The sequence below is a fragment of the Artibeus jamaicensis genome, unplaced genomic scaffold, assembly GCF_021234435.1.
Source record: "Artibeus jamaicensis isolate MK-2021 breed Jamaican fruit bat unplaced genomic scaffold, CSHL_Jam_final contig_685, whole genome shotgun sequence".
NCBI classification, from domain to species: domain Eukaryota; kingdom Metazoa; phylum Chordata; class Mammalia; order Chiroptera; family Phyllostomidae; genus Artibeus; species Artibeus jamaicensis.
Genome location: NW_026521924.1, coordinates 24940814 through 24954930, shown reverse-complemented (window position 1 = coordinate 24954930; position 14117 = coordinate 24940814). Strand labels below are relative to the sequence as shown.

Sequence of the window (14117 nt, the reverse complement as noted above, 5' to 3'; positions counted from 1 at the left end):
TCAGCCGTGGCTGCCACCCTCACCGAGGTGCCCCCGGAGAGGGCTCGCAGGCCCGTGCCAGCTGTGCACTTTCTAGGTGGTTGTGAGGAGGCACTCGTTCCACTGGGAAATCAGACTTTCTCGTCACAGCCAGACACACCGCCAGAGAACAGCTGTGGGCCTGGGTGTCGGCGCCTCTGATGTCCCAGACCATGTCATCGCTCCAGCTTGATTTAAAAAACCAGGACGGCTCTTGTTCACTCCAAGTCCTTGCTTGACTGTATTTTTACCGTTAAGCTAAAGTGAGTATCAGTGTGGGCCACGCACTTCATCTCTGCAGACTGATGGCAGCTGCCAGGCTTGGGCTTACTCATGGGAGCAGCACTTCGTGTCTCTGTTCCTTTGTGTTGGTCTCTTGTGTCTGCCTTGTCACCGAGGAGCCCAGGTCGGGCAGCCTGCTCAGTGACGTGCTGAGTGCCACTGAGGGACTCGAGCCACACGGTGCCCGTGACCTCAGGTGAAGGACAGTGAACAGCTACATGTACCCAGCAACGAACCACGTTCACAGACCACCAGGGCTTGGGGGACTCAGTTCTTCCTTCCATTACACAGACCCCTTTGTCTCTGGGCCCACGAGGCGGGCTTCAGGAGACAATATAAACTAGGGACTGCTTAGGGACGGGTAGGGGAGGCACTGGATCCCTCAGCCACCTGTCACTAACAAGGGGAAGTTAGTAACCCCCTCAAGGCGGCAGCTAGCTTCTTGGTCACTGTAACCCTAATGGCTGGCACCTTATCAGGTAAGAGAGTGAACATCTAGTTACAAAATTTTTTTCAAGAAAAGTGGCACCTTAAATGATCTGATGTCTCACCAGCTTTACATGCGAGACCATGACACATCTGCCGCCATTTGTTACACGGATGCCAAACCAGTAATGTGAGAGGGCGCGGGGGGAAACTAAGGTGTTACAGGAAGTGCTGACGCACAACACGGGCGGTAACTCCAGTGGCTGCGTGTCCAGTGCGTCATTTGTGTCCCTGGAACACCACCACAGGGTGAGGGCGGGAGCCGGGTGCCCACTGGCCCACGTGTGAGGGACAGACGGCTCCCTCCGGGCGGGCTGACCCGAAGGGCTGGTGTGTTGCTGTGTAAGTCCTCACCTGCTGCCTCGTCAGACGCCAACAGTAAGTGTACAGACGTCCCGCAGGACAGCATCTCTCAATGGAGCCATCGCCCACAGGCCAGACCCACCGGGAGACCTGGCTTCCGTCCCCTCTGGGGCAGAGCGCGAGCCCCTCCACAGGAACAAACGGGACAGTGGAGAAACTTCAGCTGAGCGGGCAGAGGGCCCGCGTTGCTCCAGCCATAAGCTACTTCCCCTCCCATAGAATCCGCATGTACTTCTAGGTGCTTCTAGAATAAAATGTCCAATTACAACTTGGGTGTCAGAGATTAGGAACCCCTGCTTTTTATTTTCTAAGAAGCCAAAACAATAAAGTCCATTTTTAGACCAATGCTTCCTCATTCTACAGGTTCCTCCCTTCCGTCCCGCTGTGTTCAGCTGTGGACTGACGGTCGTGGGGAGCACAGCCTGGTGCCACTGGGAGGCAGTGGTGGATTGCAGGCAGACTGCCAGGCTTCGAATCCCAGGTCCACCGCCTGACTCGCTCTGTGACCCTGGGCGAACAGCTCACCTGTTCTCACTTTCCCCACAGTGGCAATAATACCACTGCTTCGTTAGGGTGCCTGATGGTTGAAGATCATCTATGTGAAGGACACAGGCGCCGCCCAACCCTCATGAACTCACACTGGGGGCGGGGGATGCAGGGCCCCCAGAACTTCACCTCGGCCTTGAGAACCAAAAAGCGCGCACACTGCCTCCACCACTGCGTGCATCTAGCTCCACCCTCTTCCTACACACTGGTGTCTTCAGATGCACGTGACCTTTGTGGCAGCCGGGCCTGGGTCTACAGAAGGCACATGCGTGCCATAAATAACAAAGCCCCGGAAGTGTCACCCGACTGTTACTTTTCACAAAGGGAGTCCACACACACTCAGCCTTACAGGGACTTTTATTGTTTCAGACCTAGTCATGCATGCTAAAATGACACGTTTTCACCACTTGGACTTAGAAAATGCACTAGAAAAATAAACTTTTGGTCGACAAACACTGATGTGGATGAACCTACATGTCCCCATACTCAGAGCCAAGCTGACTTTGGTTCGAAGTGTGGAATGTGGACAGTGGATAAAACGGTGCCCCGATCCAGCCGGAAAATCAGCCCACCTCCCACCCAGGCAGAGTGGTGCCAGAGGCTGGCGGCCCGACAGAAGTTTCAAGTGTTTCACTGGTAATGGTCCCACCTGATAGGCCAAGAGGTGAGGCGTGTCCACAGGAGTCCCAAAGGCAGCCACCTGACAGCCCAGCCGAACACGCCGCCCGCTGAGACGGAAGGAGAGGCAGGGAACTGGAACGGCGTATTCGGTGCTGGCACCTCCACCCACAGGTCACCCCGGGCTTCCCCGTGGAGCGGATTCCACCCAGGAGGGCTACCTGCTCTGATGCTGCCCGCTCCTTACACCCCAAGCAAACCATCCCTGAGCCAGGGTGGCAGAAAGGAAGCCACTTCGGATCTACGAAAGTAGCAGCGCCCAATCCCGAGAGGCGGGAGAAGTGACGTCACTCCTGAGCGGTCATGAGTTTGTTTGGCATCTCTGCGCCTCTCGTGCCACAGGGCAGCCACACATACACATCAGCCAATGTTCTACTTCCTAAATGAAGGAAGGGTTTTAAAGGAAAAGCTTAAAAGCCGAAAACTTCAGGATGAGGTATTATAATCATGCCACACAGTACCACAGCCACTGCTGACCCAGATGAAAAAGCAACGCAACGCCCTGTGCAGGTCTCAGGACCAGACGGCAGGTAAAGACACTGCCCGCCAGGGGGAGCTCCGAAAGGCTCGTCCTCTCACAGGAACGTGGGGAAAATACCTCTTTCTTGCCCTGCTGCTTTTTGGCAAAAAAATGTAGCAGCTTGTAAGCTGAAGTGCTTGTAAACTTAAGGACAGGGTGCTCCCGGAAAGCAGAACGAGGTGCGAGGGAGCTGAAGCCATCTTCGTGTAAGAGCAAATGAGAGGCAGCCAGGCTCGAGTTTCCTGCTGTTTGTTCTTCCTTTCTGTGCAGTTCAGCCCTTCCCCACGGAGGTAGGGTGGGGTTCCAGGAAGAGACCCTTTCCTGTGTGGTAGTATGTGGGAAGAAAGGGGGGGACCCCATATTACCTGAACTTACAGATTCATTGGAAGTTGTAGGTGCCAATTCATTCTGACCTACATTTTCTGAATAACCCAGATGGGAGGGCCCCTAATAAGATAGTGTCCCTGTGACACAGTGACCCTGTGACAGGGCGGCTGATGCCAGGAGCAGAGCCCTCAGAGTCAGGGTGTGATCTCCTTTAGTGCATGATGATTCTGGGGTGCTCAGTGACTTACCCAAAGCCACACAGCAAGGTATAGCTAAAATTCATTACTGCTGATTCCTGCTTCCCTTCCCTACACTACCCTATGCTGAGTTTTGGGAAGTTTCATTCTGGATGCCGTGGAATGGGCCGGGGCTTTTCCCTAAAGGAAAACACTCCCAGTTCTCCGGCTGTCCCTGGGGTGCCCTCAGTGAGCCTCCACTACGGAGCAAGGGTCCCCGAGTGCTCCCCTGGCCCTGCAGGGGAGACTCCAGACATGCCTGGTGGGGCCAGGCTGCCTTGATCTTCAACCTGGGGCGGGCCTGCTTTCCCAGCGTGGTTCAGACCCCAGAGGTGCCAAGACCGCCAGATCTCTTTGGAGCCAAAACAAAGCATAGCCGCTCCAGCAGAAGGACAGACACTCACTGTCCACAAGCTGAAAGGAATTGTTCCTGAGTCCAGCCACAAAGGCTGGGACATTCTTCCTGGTCTCTGACACAGTAAGCCTGGCCACCTAGGTGACATCACACAGACAAAGGCAATGGCCTGCAGTGCAGACTTTCAGCCCTGGAAGCTCGGTGGGACCAAGCAACTCATTTTTCTGTCTAGCAATTTTTGTTTTGCTTATTGTTTTAATCTCTCCCCTCTTTGGGACCTAGGAAAGCCTCTAACTGGTTTGCTCCTCCAGGCAGATGGGCTCTAAACCCTCTACCTACGATGGCCACCCCACGTGTCCTATTTAGATCTCTTCAGCTACGCTGGTCGCGCCGTCATCGCCAGATGGAACTCGAGGCGGCCAGGGTGTGCATTTTGGCACCTACAGCTCAGCCAGGCCCCAGGGGATCTGGGGGCAGTACCCAGGGTGACTTGAGCTCTCCCTAGAATTGGCACTAACGAGGTAAGTAATTTCCACCACCAACTTCTCCAAACATTTTCAAAAGTGCTATGAAGATGAACAGCTTATTTGCAGCAGACTGGCCTTCAAGTTTCAGTGCACTGTTCCCTTCCTAACCGAGCTGTCCACCTTGCCCGGGGGCCTAGTAAGTGCACAGAGAAGGGTACACACACAACACACAGTACTTGTCGATTTTGAACATAATTTACATGGAATGAATAGGAAAGGAAATAGGTCAAAAGCCACAAGATGAACCCCATAATCTGATGCTTGGGCAAAGGCTAACTTCTTCATAGGAAGGGTCTAAAGTATTGAGATACAAAACTAACGTTCAGGCTGGCTGGGCAGACTGACGTGTGTCCGCCCACACCAGAGAGAAACGCTGGACAGTTAGGGAGGGCAGGGGCCCCAGGAGTGACCCAGCGTAACCTGCCCTTGTATTCATTTCCAGAGACCAGAATTTCAGAGTCCCAGTAATTTAACCACCCCCTGCTGCCACTTTGCACTAACCCCCAGAACCTCAGGGATGGGGGAGACCCATACTAGAGCCTGGTCACCCCACCTGCCTGCCCTCACAAAGGCACCCTTTTCACGTTTAACCCTCACTGTGAAAAGGAAGTTAGTATCGCTGGGTCCCAGGAATTCACACACTTGTTTCTTTAAAGGCAGGGCCAAATGGCAAGTGACACATCCCTCCTGGATAGGCCCAGGTGTACCCCAAAGAACAATCCAGCCACTCGCACCTAGAGAGTCACTTTTCTAGGTAGAAAAGCCAAGTCTCAAACCCAGAGCCTCAGCAGCCCCAAGGGCCTGGGGTGTCATTGATCCGGCCACCGTTCACAGATGAGAGCATGGACGCTCCCAGAGGCCCAGGCCTTGTCCACAGTCACACACCGAGGCTGGAGCTCAAGTCGCTTAATTCTCAGGGTCGAAATCTTTTAGCTACACAGGCCTGGCATCTAGTACTTGGGGTTGAGTAAAATTACATACTTCTAGGACCCTGCATGATTCTACTGAGAACCAGGGCTAAGGCTTTATGGATTTGGGAAAATGAGTTTCTATTGCAAGAGTCAATCAAGGAATCCCACGGTGCTTGGAGCCTCTGGCTCCCAAACGCAGCCGGGAAGTGCCCGATTCAGGTAAGGTGCTTTCCAAACCCCCGACGGCATTGGGCCTAGACCTCCAACGTGTAGATTCCTGATGAGCAACAGAAGTCTGGGGTCAGGGCTCACGTGAAGACACAAACTCCCAGACTCTCCTGTGTGGCCACCTTGCAACCTGGAGCAAAGCGTCTCAGAGGAATGTGCTGACTGGCCTGTTGAGTTGTTTTCTCCCGGGACGTAGGACCAAAGTGACTTTGGTCCTGACTTTTCTCGCTTTGAGTTGTGTAAGAACCAGATACAGCTTCCACATTAACAGCTGCAAACTGGGATTCCAAACATTTGGGAATCACTGGAAACGTTTTCCAGGTCCTCCACGGAATGATTCAAGTAATCCAGGGCGCACCCCGCAGGTCGCCCTCGGGGCAATCCGGGCTTTCCTCCGAGTCGCGGTGTACTTACGAGGGGCAGGAATGAGTCCATGGCACTGAAAATTCTCCCTGCGCCTCCCCAACGAGAAAAGGAAAGGACTCAAAGGTGGTGACGCTCGCAGGGGACTCGCTAGTAGCAGGAGTACAGCTGTGACTTCACGGCCCGCACGGAGTCGTCACACTGTGCGTCTGAGGCCGGCCCCTCGGCCAGCACGGCCTGGTCCAGGATGCCGCCGCAGGCGGGCACGGGCTGGCAGGACTCTCGCACAAAGTCCTCCTCCGCGGCCAGCAGCACCGCGTTCCAGGCGGTGACGTCCAGCTCGCCAGCCGTGCCCCCGTACTCCTTGGGGAGAATGCTTTTTGGGAGGTTTGTGTGGAGAGAGTTCAGGTCAGACCCATGGAGGAAAAACTGGAGGAAGGAAATGAAAACGCACACGGCCTTAGTTCAGTACCAGTAATGCAGTAGCCTCCTTCTTGGTACGTGTCAAGCAAGTACCTGGCCAATGAATAAAGGAGCGGCTGACGTCAAGGCTCCCCTTCCAGTTCCTCGAAAAGCCTGAGGATCCTTAATTCTCTTTTCCTTATTCCCTGTGCCCTACTGGCTGTCACTTCAAAATATACCCAGATTCCAAGCACCTTGCTGCCACCCTAACAGCACCGTGTCACCGCCACTGCTCCCCTGGACTCCCACAGCGGCCTCCTTCCTGGTCTCCCTGCTCGCGCCCTCGTCCGCCACAGCCCATGTCCTTCCTTCGGAAGTCCAATCACATCGCTCCGCCATGCAGGGCTCCAATGCTCCTGCCTCTCAGGCCCAATGCTGGAGTCCGAACGATGGCCCACAGGGCCTGTCACAAGCCGCCGGGTTACTGCTCTGCCTGCCCCCTGCCCCTCCTCTAGCAGGCCTGCAGCTCCCACCTCGCCTCAGGGCCGGCTGTTGCTGGTCTCCGCAGAGCGGTAAGGCTCACTCGGTCACCTCTTTCAAGTCTCTGCTCAAATGCCAGCTTCCCAATGACACCACCTCTAACCGCCTGTTGACGACTACGACCCCTTCCGCCTTCCCACACTCACTCTCCCCTCCGCTGCCTTCTCTGACTCCGCTGTGCTCACCAGGTTCTAATACTGGCTCACGTGCATCTGCTGTCTCCATCTCCCTTGAGCGTAAGCTTCCTGGGGGCGCAGGTTTCGGTCTATTGTGTTCATCCAGAGCATACTTGCACGTAGTTGGTGATCAATAGATCAATATTTTTGAATGAATGAGTGAATGAATGAACATATGAAGGACCAAAGGAACAAGATTGTGGGCCACAAACAGGGTCATTTCACAGATGTAAAAGACCCGATCCAGAGGCTGCTTTGGGAAAAGCAGGCTCCAAATAGGATCTTCAAAAACCGACACCGGCTCAAACCCCGGCACGGAAGCCACTGGGTCAGCGGTTCCCAAACCCGGCTGCAGCAGACACGCCTAGGAGATGTTCAAAGCACAGACTTTGGGTTTCGCCCCTGGTCTAATGGATTAAAGCCTTCAGGGAAAAGGCTGGGGGGCCTGCATTTTTACGTTCCCTCCCTTGCAATCTTAAGATTCTCTATCTTTCTGCTCTTCCTCTTTGAAAAGCAAATGATGAAATTCAAGACCCAGTCTTTGGAGTGATCACCATTGGCAGGCCCAGGGAAGGAGGAGGAAAACCACCCTCCCATTTCAGTCATGGTGCGGGAAAGGCCGAGAGAAGCGGCTCTTCTGGTTTTTCAGGTGTCACCCATCCTCTCTCAATAAAAATCAAGCTAAAAACTCACAAGTCTCATAAACCTTGAATTAGTGCCCAAACTTTACACAGCGAGAAAACAAGGTAGGTCCACGGAAAGGCTTAAATAGCATTTTGAAACCCAAGGAGCCGCAGTGAGACATTTCTGTACCTCTTCATAACTGCCCACCCAATGACCACCCTTTCCCATGTGAAAGGCAGTGTTGGTGGGTGACGCCCCGCCCAGGGTACAGCAAAGTCTGCACGATCACAGAGCCCTTCGGACGACGGCCCTGGCTCTGCTCTTGCTACTGTGAAATACCACATTCTCACTCCATCTCCCCTCACGGGAAGGACTGTTTATTGCTCTTTCCAGGTGAACAGTCCCAAGAAAAATAATAATAAACTAAAATAACTTCACTGACAATGTCACAAATAAGGGAGCAATAAAAAAAGGTAAAGTACTTAAATCAATAGGATCGCCACTTACTCTGTTTGCTATTTTCTCCTTCAGAAATGGTTTTATGATGGCAAAAATGCCTTTAAATATCCGAGGTTCATTCACCACGTGGACTGCTTTTATCCGAATGGGGAACCCGTCCTGTGGGGGAGGGAAAGGGGATGTCAGAACACACAGGGTATTTTGCAAAGTGTCTGTGACCACAGCCTGCCTCCCTCCCCCAGTGAAATCTTCATTTCAGCCCCAGTATCAGTCTGGCTCTCACACCCTCCTCAGAGAAACCCAAGTCCGTGCTAAGCAGGAAGGCAAGCCTCGGGGAAGGAGTCCCTCTTGGGACCCAGAGCTGGGGAAGGAGGGAGCCAGGCACAGTAGCAGAGAGCTGCTCCTCCCGTGGCAGAATGAACGGACTGAGCCCGAGTGGGTGGGTCTAGAGGCACCACACCCGCCGGCCCAGTGCTGCCCAGTGTGTGTCTCAGGAAGCTGCGCGGTGTGATGCAAAAAAGGGCTCCGTGGTAGTTGAGTAAGTGTGAGCAGTAGACTCAATATAGTCAAACAGGTTCAACAGCTTTAATGCACAAATGTTTGCAGTGAAATGCACAAGGAAGGAACTTGCTTTACCTTATTTCCCAGGCTGACTTACCCCGGAATTTGTCTCCCTTACGGGACTAGGAAACAGTGACCCAAACTCATTATACTGACCCTTGAATCTACATGGGATTTAGCAGGAAGCATCAAAGAGAAGCAGCTAAGGAAAGCCAGAGTACTGCCTCAAAGCCAGAGTTCAAATTTCTGATAACAACCACACGTGACCTTGAAGTTAAAATAATCAGCCCAGGGTGCAGCAGGGGCTCCAGCTCACTGGGAACTGTTCCTGCTCTGGTGCCCCACAGGGGACAGCGCCCCACGGGCTGGGTCAGAATGAACTGGGAGTTGAGCCTGCTGGAGACCTGGACCAGACTGCATCCTCTAGGTCTCGGTTTTCCCATCTACCAAAAAGGAGACATGAGCCTTGACTCATCTGTCTTGAAAGATTCCTCGAAGGACTGAATGGGTAGGATGACTACAAAAGTGTGCTGTGAACTGTTACATGCAGTGAAAATACGTGACGAACTTGATGGTTCTCCGTGACTTGTGTTCTGAGACACGGACCCTGAAGGGTGAACGCGTCTGGCCCAGCAGCCCGACAGGGCTCCACGTCCCCAGTCCCACAGGCGGCGGGACAGGCTCCACTGCCTTGGGCAGAAGCACAACTTCTCCGCTTCATTTGCTAGAATTTCTCCTCTGCCTTCTCAATTAAAAAAAAAAAGCAGAAAGCATTTCTCTGGCTTTTGGACTGTTGCCCGAAAGCTGATTTTGCCTGACTGCAGGTACCTCAGAAACGATGGGAGGACCCCATGGGATGCGTGGCAAACAGACTTTTACATCTCTCACGATGCTTCTGCATTCTTCGTGCTGCAGGAGTGGGAAGGAAGTGCGCACACCACACGGGGAACTGGACAGAGCCCCAGGAAGGCCAAACCACCACAGAGCAGGCGCGTAACACACGGGAGCCATACCTGAAGGATGCCGATCACCTTTTTGGCTATAAAAGGGCCAAAGTGAGATGCTTTTGATAAGCTCACTCCTTTGTAGTCTGCAAGGATCACAATTCCATTCACTTGGGTTTCTTCAGACTGAATGAGTTTTTCTAATGTCAAGTACACAGCCCGGATGTTTTCGGTAATTGGATAGTTGCTCGGTATCCACCTGTCTAAGAGATGATCGGTGTGTTACAGAAATAAATACAGTCAGACAGGCTAAAACTCATCTCCATGCTAAAGCTGATGTTTGGAAAGGAAAAGCAAGCTATGCTACTGGCATGGCTCTGCCTAGGTTGGGAAATCAGACACCTTCAGCAGCAGCTGACATTTCTTAACTGTGAGCACAGCAGCACATTCTGAAATGCAAAAGCAACTGAGTGTGGAAATCAAGTGTGAACCCTGAAGTCAGACGCTGAGTGAGTTACTTCCTTACTCTGAGCCTACCCCACCTCACAAGTAGAATGGGACAGTAGGACTCATCTTAAGGGACATCTGTGCCTCCTGCCACCAGATGTGTCTTCATAACCACACCCTGATTTTTCCTGGGGGACCACCTCTTCCTAGGCTGGCCATGCAGTTTGGACCCAGCTGAACTGACTCCTGGCTCTAGACGTGGGTCTGGCCACACCAGGTCTTACATCCGCCCAGCCAAACAGTGTGACCCAAGCTAGTTCAAACGAGCCAAGGGGACTCAATTCCGGGACCCCGGCCCTGTGGAAAGAGCAGATCACTCTTTGCTCTTGGAATGGTGAGGGTGGGAGCCTGAGACGCAGGGGCCCCACGGGACAACAGCTGGTCTGAGAAGGAAGCCCACGCCAAGGACAACGGAGAGGGAGGCGGCTTTCTAATACCGTAGTTTGAGCAAATTCCCTTCCCAGGCCGATGCTCCTTTTTCTCCCCACAGGGTTGAGGAGTCTTCCCTTCCTTTGGGAAAATGATGAAAAATGACAACTTTTGACTATTACCCACTATTCTCAAGAAAATCCCACCAAGACTCCTGTGACCCTTTGTCAGAAAGATAAAGCTCCACATGATCGCCAATCACTGCCAATGGGATGTGTAATATGCACAAAATTCCTACGAAGAAATCTTTGTCCAAAAGTCGTGCCAGCTTGCTGGTTAATGTTGCTGCCAATTAAAACTGCTTCTCCATCACTGGCTGTCATCCTTTTCAATCGCAGATGTCTCAGAAGAGCTTCTAAAAAGGCAAAGCCAATGCCCAGTTGAGAACAAAACCTTCTCTGTCTGCCGCCTCCTAAAAGGTTGGGTTGGTGGGTAGGGGTCTAGATCCACCCCAGATGTACAAGGAAAAAACTCATCTTACAAGCAAAGGGTTGAGCCACACAAGAGGTGAAATCAGTGTGGTAACAGCTGACTGTTGCATCATACTCTTGTCGGTTGAGTACAAAGAGGCTGCAGAAAACCCCCTGACTGGGTTTCAATGTTTCCTGGTGCCCTGAAATCTCCACTGCGTGTGGCTTATGTCAATTTAAAAATAAGCACCTCTCATTCTGGAAAGTGCCTGAAACAGCAGAGAAAGCAGTTGGTTGGTTAACACTGTGCCTGGGTCACAGGACAGGCTCAAGACAATGGTTTTGTCTCCAAAAAGGGTTCAGTAAGTGACAAACAGAAATGGCGACGTGGGTCTTAAAGGAAGAGGAGTCCTTCCTTTAAGAAGTCCCTTCAGAGGCGTCTGTGCCCATGAGCAGAGAGGACAGCCTGCCAGCAAGTCCGCACCTCCCTGGCTTGGTGGGAAGAACACTGTAATCTCACTTTCGAATTTGGTCTCAGCTCTGGCCTGGGGGGACAATGGTGCAGCTGGGGGTAGGGAGGAAAACACCCGAGTCTATCGTGCATTTGGTGTCACAGAAGACATCAGAGGGAAGACTGAGAAGGCTTGAGCTCTAGTGTCCCCTAGTTGTGCTGTCAGCTAAACACGTCTCTGCACATTTCTAAATGCTTCTGGGGAGGTGAGGGGCAGGGAGCTGCCACCAACTGAAACCTACTGTGCCAAAGAAACTCAAGGTGTCCTGATTATGATCACAAAGTGCTGAGATCAAAAAGCGAACCTGAAGTGAACCTTTCAAGGGCTGGACAAAGCAGAGGGAGGGAGGGAAAGCCAGGCGGAGGCACGGGGTAGATGACACCTTTCCGGGCACTGCCAACCCACACTGGTATCTGCACCTCCCCGGCTCACAAGGGAGGGCAGGGCCGGGGGCCAGGGGCTGGGCCGCCCTGCTTATGCCCAGTGACCAGGGCAGCTTTCTCAGCCCGCCAGAGTCTCAACCCTAGAAATCTGGAATTTGCATTGAAGGAACTTAGTGCGGTGCCCAGGCAAACCTGGGAGCTGAGGTGCCCGGTCTAGGCGCATGCACAGAGGCAGCAAAAGCCAGGCCACAGAGAGAAGAGTGGAGATGACACGCCAGGGGCAGCAGACATGTGTGGCCCAGAGACATGCAGACTCGAGACCTGCAGAGGCAGAGGCAGAGGCAGAGGCAGAGGCAGAGGCAGAGGCAGAGGCAGAGGCAGAGGCAGGGAGAGAGGCCGGCTCAGTGCCCAGGGGGACTGCACTGGGGTCTGGTTCCAGGGCCCAGGGCGAGCTGCGAATGGGAGATGCTCCTGTCTCCCCAGACCAACTCCGCCCTTTTTCCTTAAGCCAGGGTGAGTAGGGTTTTGTCATCTGCCACCAAAAAAGCCTTGCCGAAAACAGGGAGGGGACAAGAGGGAAAAGGAGAGGAGGTGCAGGACACAACGCCAGCTGAGGCTGTAGGCCCGCGCCCGCCAGGGCCCAGGGTTGATACCTGGGCGGATGCAGAGGATGTGACAGCCCCGGGGGTCAGTGTGGGGCAGCACGGTGAGGAATCCGGAAGCCAGCACATCTTTTAAGGCCGAGGGCTTCAGGTTATTGAAGACTTCGGGCCAGCTCCCCCTGCAGCTGTGGTAGTTGATCAGGAGCTGCAGGGCCCGGTCATAATCGAACTTGCGGGCTCGGAGGAAGCGCAGCAGGAAGGCGTCGTCCAGGGAGGTGCTCAGGTTCGGGCACTCCTTCCGCACCATGTCCCGGAGGGCCTGGACATCTCGAAGCCTCCATTCTGGCTTCTCCTGCAGCTCCTCCCTGGCCTTGGTGACCAGCTCTTCCGTCAGCGAGCACACGTAGCCGGGAAGCTCGGGGGCGGGCTGAAGCTCATTTTCAGAAAGTGAAGCCGCAGAAGGGCTGGTTCTCAGAGAGTCACTTTCTTCTGACATTAGCGACCAGGATCCCTGTCAAAACAGAAGCCCCACAGGAAGTTAATAAAGCGCAGCACTGGTCATTGCAAATCCCAGGGCCCCCAGTGCAAGGCGACAGGAACATTTTTGGTAAGCCCAGGAACCTCAGAGCAGTGGCTCCCAACTCGGGGGAGGGGTGACCTGGATCTGAATCACACTCCCAGGTCCGAGACCCCAGACCAAATGAAGTTAGAATCTCCCCCGCGGCGCCCAGGCACCAGCAGCAGGGCGCACACGGCTCCTCATCAAACACCGTGGCCTTGCGCACGATGTGCGGATGGGTGTTTGACCTTGCTCATAGTTAAAGAAACGTGAATGCAGATAACGATGTGCCTGCTGTTGGGAGAATAAACTAGACAGCCTCGTTAGATGGCAGTTTGTCACTACCTACCAAAACTTAAAACCACACACCCTCTGCCTCAGCATTCCATTTCCAGAACATACACTTATACGTGTGGACAAAGTATACACGGAAGAATAATCATCACGAGAATTGATTATAACGCCAAAAGACTGAAAACACTTTAACTCCATTCCAGTTGGAGACTGGTTAAATCGTAGCGCCACAGGCATGGAATAGTATTTAGCCATGAAATGGAATTAGACAGAACTTTGTAAATTGACATGCTATAGGGAAAAAAGCAGGATGCAGAGCAGTGTACATAAAATAATCATGTTTACATTTTAAAAACATATACATTTATACACTTGCAAATGCACCTAAAATTTCTGAAAGGAGAGATAGGAACTGTTGCCAAAAGTTCCCAGGGAGCCCTGGCTGGTGTAGCTCAGTGGACTGAGCGCTAGCCTTCGAACCAAAGGATCGCAGTTTGATTCCCAGTCAGGGCACATGCCTGGGTTGCAGGCCAGTCCCCAGCAGGGGATGCATGAGAGGCAACCATACATTGGTATTTCTCTCCCTCTCTCCTTCCCTTCCCCTCTAAAGATAAATAAATTAAATTTTAAAAAAGTTCCCAGGGAGCAGAACTGAAGAACTGGGTATTTAAGGTGGGAGAGACGTTTTACTGTTTTTTATTTTGTTTTGTTTTTTACCATACGCAATGTGACTTATCATGGTGGCAGTGACACTGAGCTCACCAGGTCCCCTGCTGGTGTGAAGCACATCTGACGGAGGGCCCCAGCTCTGCCCTCTGGATCCACCATGCACTGGATGCCACTTTGCACAGACTACCCCCAGCCGGTGGCTGACA

At 53.0% G+C, this 14117-nt stretch overlaps 1 protein-coding gene across 5 annotated transcripts in view; it reads right to left on the bottom strand.

Annotated features, from left to right (window-relative positions):
• Positions 1–14117, bottom strand: part of LOC119063285 (cAMP-dependent protein kinase inhibitor gamma) — a 125589-nt gene that overhangs the window by 94039 nt on the left and 17433 nt on the right. For 4 of the 5 annotated variants that reach the window (XM_053671018.1, XM_037164560.2, XM_037164561.2 and 1 more), the window contains 3 exons: positions 12441–12900; positions 9616–9809; positions 8090–8200 (listed from right to left, as the gene is read on the bottom strand). In XM_053671018.1, coding sequence (XP_053526993.1) covers positions 8090–8200; positions 9616–9809; positions 12441–12885 — 750 coding nt within the window. In that variant the 5' untranslated portion in view covers positions 12886–12900. Of the gene's footprint in view, positions 1–2034; positions 6270–8089; positions 8201–9615; positions 9810–12440; positions 12901–14117 lie in introns of those variants that run through there. The other variant, XM_053671020.1, reaches the window with a different exon arrangement.